The 6,217-nt window shown below is 40.8% G+C and overlaps 2 protein-coding genes across 2 annotated transcripts; both read right to left on the minus strand.

Annotated features, from left to right (window-relative positions):
• Positions 1-12: 12 nt before the first annotated feature.
• scg5 (secretogranin V) lies at positions 13-3,028 on the minus strand. Its single transcript, XM_068343118.1, has 6 exons — positions 2,979-3,028; positions 2,373-2,598; positions 1,811-1,960; positions 1,502-1,614; positions 985-1,038; positions 13-720 (listed from the first exon to the last, which is right to left on the minus strand). Exons 1-6 carry the CDS (start codon positions 2,979-2,981, stop codon positions 592-594), a joined length of 675 nt encoding a protein of 224 aa, XP_068199219.1. The 5' UTR covers positions 2,982-3,028; the 3' UTR covers positions 13-591.
• A 692-nt stretch (positions 3,029-3,720) lies between these two features.
• On the minus strand, positions 3,721-6,147 carry LOC137613823 (rho GTPase-activating protein 11A-like). Its single transcript, XM_068343274.1, has 8 exons — positions 5,972-6,147; positions 5,781-5,877; positions 4,854-5,110; positions 4,582-4,733; positions 4,406-4,507; positions 4,120-4,293; positions 3,955-4,042; positions 3,721-3,835 (listed from the first exon to the last, which is right to left on the minus strand). Exons 1-8 carry the CDS (start codon positions 6,145-6,147, stop codon positions 3,721-3,723), a joined length of 1,161 nt encoding a protein of 386 aa, XP_068199375.1.
• Between the last annotated feature and the right edge of the window lie 70 nt (positions 6,148-6,217).

The raw sequence follows: 6,217 nt of genomic DNA on the forward strand, positions 1-6,217 counted from the left end.
TTTTTGTCAAGATGAAGCGACCCGAGATGAATTCGATACGGGCTGCCAAAATGGGACACTGATCAGAGAGAGATTCACAATATTTACCATACCACAGAAAAGCAGTTGCATCACCCTCTATATTTAAAAGCTTAATTTATAATTGATAACTTATATCATGACATAAAGGAAATTTTATAGCATATAAATCTGTGAAGTCATGAGTAATAATTACTTTCTGATTTCACCATCCATCCAAATCAATATATCTGTAGAACACCTCACTGCGATAAAGTTGTAGATGTACTGTACACTTCCAGAAATTGTTTTTAACTAATTCTGTTTGAGCATTTTGAGTTAAACGATTGAATCTTTTGGTGTCACATCCTACATGATTTAAAAATTGATTGGCTGAACCAATTGTAATGACAAGTTTAAATTCATCAGTTAAGCATATAATCTCAATAACATAAAAGGGATAATAGCTTTTGTCTAAATATAATAACAGGTTCATAATTCTCTCATTTTTGTGCCAAAATGCTTAAATAGGACGTGTTAAAAACTTTTACCTGAGTGCACATTAATGTTACTATCAGCTTCAGGAGCCAGAGTTTAAAATGGGGATTTGTTGGCAGAAGAGACGGTTGATGCTTCCTCCTCTTCTTCCTCGGAAAAGTGAGGAACAGATTTTTTGGCGACAACGTTGTCCAGCTTCTCGCCCATCAGATAGGGATTGACTCCCTGTGGGTAGGTGAAAAAATTCAAACTGCAAATACTCTGAACACACACATAAAACCTTAAAATAGTAGCAAAAGGAATTAAATCTAATTATAATGTTTCTTTACCCACATAAAAAGGAACATTTTCTTTACACGAAATAACACTCGAAATCCAAAGTGGTGAGTTTAAGGGTACATGGCTTCCTTTAGGCGCACAGTTTGGTGCTGTTGATGTGGTTTCTTATACATAATTTTGTAAAGGAAGAGGGAAAAAAGTTCATTATACCCTTTTTCTTCTTTTTGGTCCTCCCTTCAGTTTTTGGTACAAAAGCTCCTTGTTCTGAGAGGAAATGCAAGAAGGAAAAAAAAAACAAAACATTTGTCAAACATTGAATCATGTTAAATTACAGTCAACAAATTACCTGTAAGCCTTTTCAGGCTGGGTCAACAACGAAGGGAGTTTTGTTTGATCTCGTAAAGAGAAAAAAAAAAAGTCTTGTCTTCATTTGTTTTTGTGCCGTTTCCAGCAAGAGCTACAATTGCTGTGACAGATGGGTTGCTTGTACCAACAAAATGAGAATCTCATGCAGTTTTTCTTTGTGTTATTGAATATCTAGATAATTATTAAATGAGAATTTGATGCTTTTTTTCTTTGTATACCATCATTGTGGTTTGGGTGTTGGGGCTGCTTTACGGGCAAAACAAGCAATTTGAAGTTCTAAGGGATTGTAGGAAGCATTTTTCACCACTTGATTGATCTGTGATAAAACAAATAATTAGTTCCAGTCCTGCTTTACACTCACCCACTTCGCCAGGGCAGGGTAGTCATGTTCCGGGTCAAAGAGGTGCTGGTGTTTCTGGAACTCTCTGCTGAACTCGGCCGTGTCCGGAGCCTTTTCCAAACAGCCGTCTGCTGCTGCGAATGTGCAGGAAAAGAATTTAACGTCTAATGTTTGCAGTAAAACAGAAACTGGTTGATGCGGTTGTCGGTTCAAATTTCCTGTAATAAATTCAAAGCCAGCAGGGTGCAAATAATGACAAAATAACAGAGGGATAACAGTATTAATAGCATTGATCCTGATAAATGATGTGCTTAGAATTGGAGCTTCTACCCGTCTTTCCAAGAGGACAGGGGTTTGGAGGGTCTGGGTATCCGTGGTCATCGCTGAAGTCTTTGGGAACATTGTCGCCTGTCAGCTCGGCCACGATGTTGGGGATGTTGCCAAAGGGACCGAGATGCTGCAGCCCCTCGTGAGCGCCACCTTATGGAGGAAAACAAACACCACAAATCAACACATGAACAACAGCAACACAAACAGATGGAGAAAAAAAAAGGCTTTTAAAGTACTGGAATACCTGAAATCTACACAAAAAAATATCAAATATGACAACAGATTTAAGCACAGGTTAAAACCTCGTTACTCGAATGTATGATTTCTTGTCTTTCTGTGACAGAAAACTTGATACTTTTGCATTCAAAAAATATCCAGGTATCATATTGGATTGCATTTGGTAGTAAAATATTTTCTTACGTCAACATTTTGATAAGACAATATATTAAAAATACATATTTCTCAATGAAATAAACCATGAAATGACTAGAAAACGTCGTCACATAATTTAAATAATTTACAGAAGCATCTATAGGTGTTTCTCAGGTATGCACCACCATACCCTGTATGCTCTGGGGCCCCACAATGTTGGTGGCCTGGTGCGCAGGATACTCCACCCGGGGCCGAGCGATGCCCAGCTGCTCCATTACGCCGTGCAGGAGCCGCTGGATGTCGGCCTCGGACACCTGGTCGGCCGTACGGAGGCTGCGGGCTGGAGCCCCGTCGAGCTGCAGGCACAGGAGGAAGCCGAGCAACGACAACCGAACCGCTGAGCCCATTTCTGTCACCTACGGGCGGGTGGGAAATGGAACACAAAGTGATAAAGATGGACATGAGCGCAAACTCAGCAGGTTTGGGATAATTATAGAACTAACAGGCCAGAAAATAAGAAGATGTCAACCGATGTTTGTTCCTGTCATAACATTTAATAATAGTTAATATTTCATGATGTATTTAATAATATAATACACGAAAATAGAATAAAGCTTTGTGCGCCAGCAGCTTAAGGTCAGGCCGAACTAAAATCATCTGCGTGTCTATTAAATGGATTTTGTTTTTTTTAAAATAGCATTTAATTACAATTGCTTGAATATTAAAAATATGATCGCAATAAAAAAAAAATCATCACAATCGAGCCAAAGATGGATTTTTGCTCTATTTTTCTTACCATGTCAGCGTTGATGCTCGCACCTGCCGAAAGGCTCCAGATCTGTTCCACTTTCCACAATAACAGATACACTTCCGGTTATCAAAATAAAAGCTTTCCTCACAAGACGTACTTCAAACTGAGCTTCAAATCTGTCCATCACCAATGGTTTGGTAAAATTGTTTCTCATTAAAATAGACTTGATATTAACGAAAACGTTGTTTCTTTGTTGTTCTAGAATAGTTGTCCGGAGGTTTGAAGTTTTTCCTTTTATTTTGAAGGGACCTCATTTTCATCGTAATCGGTGAGCTGATAGTTATACAACCTTACAAATAAGATCCGCCTCATTTCACGGTGTAGATGCAGCTGCTGTGCCATCAGAAAACTCCCTACTAGGTCTGAGCACCTTAATAATAATGTAAGCTGGACCCAACAGCAAAGTCACATCATCCTCATATTCCTTCCCCACATGATGGAAGAGGAGTGGGAGGAAATGTGGGGAAGAAAGATCATCTAAAAGGAAGAAGAATGGAATGAAGAGAAAATCTGGAGGAACAAGATTTCAATAATAAAAAAAAAAATGAAGGAAGAAGATTTATTCACACACATAAAATAAATACATTTTTAAAAAAATCACAAATCCAGTACAATGTAGGACGGGATGCCATGTAACGGTGACACTATTTCATCAATAAAAAACAGGGCAATCAGAGACTAAGTCTAAGTGCTGCTGTAAAATGGGATAACCCACATGATCGCTGCTTTATATTGAGGTGGATCTTCTCCAGGGCGTGAGCTGCCGTTTCCTGTCACCAGTGGACACGGGTGAGCCGCCTTCATCTCCACAGAGTCTGGAGAAACGACCCAATGGACAATCTCTGGAAATGAAAAACAGGAAGTGCTGCACATTTCAGGAATGGGTTTGGCATTTCAATATCAAAGTTAATGCTGTACATATTTTCCTGCTATCCGTTTACTAGGCCGGGACTAAGCTCACCCTTTCAGTCTGTCGTGTGGGCTCTTGAACGTGTCTTTGAACACAGATCTGGGACTGTCCAAGGAAGTCACAGGTCTGACATCCTCGTCTGTAAACAGATTTAATAGAATTAAATTCTGTACAAATAAACACTCACTACAACATGTTTGACCTCAATGTGCTTACCTGCACTGGGCAAGCAGGTCCTGAACAGCAGGACACTGGGGAAAGCCTCCAGGCCGAGGCTTCGCCGAAGGGTCTTCCCATTTCCTGAAGTGCATCCGCGCTCCCGCTCACAGACCGGAGGTAGGACGTCTGACCGTCTTTGAATCCGAGGTACCGTCGTTGTGGGTCTCATTACTTAAGGCATTTAAAGGAAATCAAATTTGGGCACATGGAAAGTGTCCAGATGAGACCCACATCTGGACGCCTTCCGTTATGGTTGAATTAAAAAATTTTTCAAAAAAACAACCTTTGAAACTGTGTCTTCGTTTCTGGCTCCATTTCCCCTTTTTTGCAAGACTGAAATTCATCAGAAACTCCACACTGTCCATGACAGCTTTGGGGATCACCCCTATCAAATATAATCAGGAGACATCAGTGACACACTTAAAGACATGGCATCAAATGAGGGGGTGGGCTCATTACCGAATAGGTGAGGGTTTTCAATGAAGGCACGAAGGACAAGAACTCTGAGCTCCAGCCGCTCTTCAGACATCTCTGCCTTGTTGGGAGGGGGTAAAAGGCAAGGAGCAAAGACTATTGCAATGTTGGAGGTCGTCATCAAGTTGTCAGCACATCTGCCCGATTCAAACGGAAACACATAAAAGAAAAAGAAAAATGCAATAAATTCAGTACATTTCAGAAACAACATCCAGCAAACGACCTCCTCAAAGGAACCACATTCCAACAAGTCAAACCTCTGGGAGATTTTGGAGAGGAAGTCGAACAAATAATGAAGACAGGAAGAGTTTCTTGCAGGCAGTAAACAGGACAGCAGCTGGAGGGCTGAGGTCCTGTCGTCTGGGCTGGACAGCGTCTGGGCTTTGAGCAGAGCTGCGTGGAGCTCAGAGGGCAACAAAGGTTCTGGAAGCTCCCTGCAGAACTGTTTGATGAGCGTGGCCACGTCGTAGGGAGAGGCCGTGGACAGACAGCCCTCTCCTATGTTCAGCTTCGTCTGGAGTCGAAAGGGGTTAAAACTTTTCGCTACCATGACAACAAGTTACGTCACTTATACTTGTAGTTGCATTTTCAGGATTTGTTTTATAGGACATATTCCATAAGGTAAATGTGTCAAACTCAAGGCCCACGGGCCAAATGTCACCCGCATATAAATAGCATAAAAGGCCAGAGTCTAAAAATAAATGGGTCAAAAGTGTGCTTTGACCAAAAACCATATTTCCCACAAACCCATTTTAACTTTGACAAAAACATTTTGAACAAATTTAGTATCCCAATTTGTGCTTGATGTTATTTTTGTTTCACTTGGATAGTTTGATGGAGTTCCTGGGATTTCATTCCCTGACAAATTAAAATGATTTATGTTGTAACAGAGTAACATGCAAACATTTTTTTCTCTGTAACTAATGTTTTCAACTTGAACAAGTAATAAATTCAGAGTTATAAAAAAGAAAAGAAAAAGTAGTTATTTATTTTACATTACATTGAGTTATATTTAGCTACATTTATAAATTACATCTGGCCCTTTGAGGACAGCCATTATGCTGATGTGGTAAAAATGAGTGTCATCCCTGCCACAAGGCGAAGATTACAGACATAAACAGCTCTCGCTTAAACCACCAGGTGGCGCCATTGCTCCATCAGGACTGACGTGAAGGGGCTCTTACCCTGAGGGTCTTGATGCGGGGAAGAGAGCCTGGTTTTCTGAACAGGCCTACCGTCGCAGCACGTTCCATGAGATATGAACAGGCATCCACCAAAAAGCTTGGACACGTTAAAAAAAAATTAAAATAAATAAAGTTAGCAGAATTAATCTCTGAACTGTAATATCATGATGATGCTGCGTCCCTTTACGCACCAAGGAACCAGTCCGAACTCAGGTATGTACCGCCTGGGGACGTTCTCCAGAGGAACCCCGAAGGTCTTTGATCCACTGATGAAGAGTCTCTCCCTCTTCTTCTCAAAGCTCTTCACGGTGATCCCGTGGAGAACATGGAGGTGGAACCGAATCACGTTGCTGTCAGTAATCTTCATGGCTGTAAATCAAAGAGAGACAGAAACTAGACTACCCCCAACACCATCATCGTCTCTGCTACTCTAAATC

Source organism: Antennarius striatus, chromosome 19, assembly GCF_040054535.1.
Source record: "Antennarius striatus isolate MH-2024 chromosome 19, ASM4005453v1, whole genome shotgun sequence".
NCBI lineage: Eukaryota > Metazoa > Chordata > Actinopteri > Lophiiformes > Antennariidae > Antennarius > Antennarius striatus.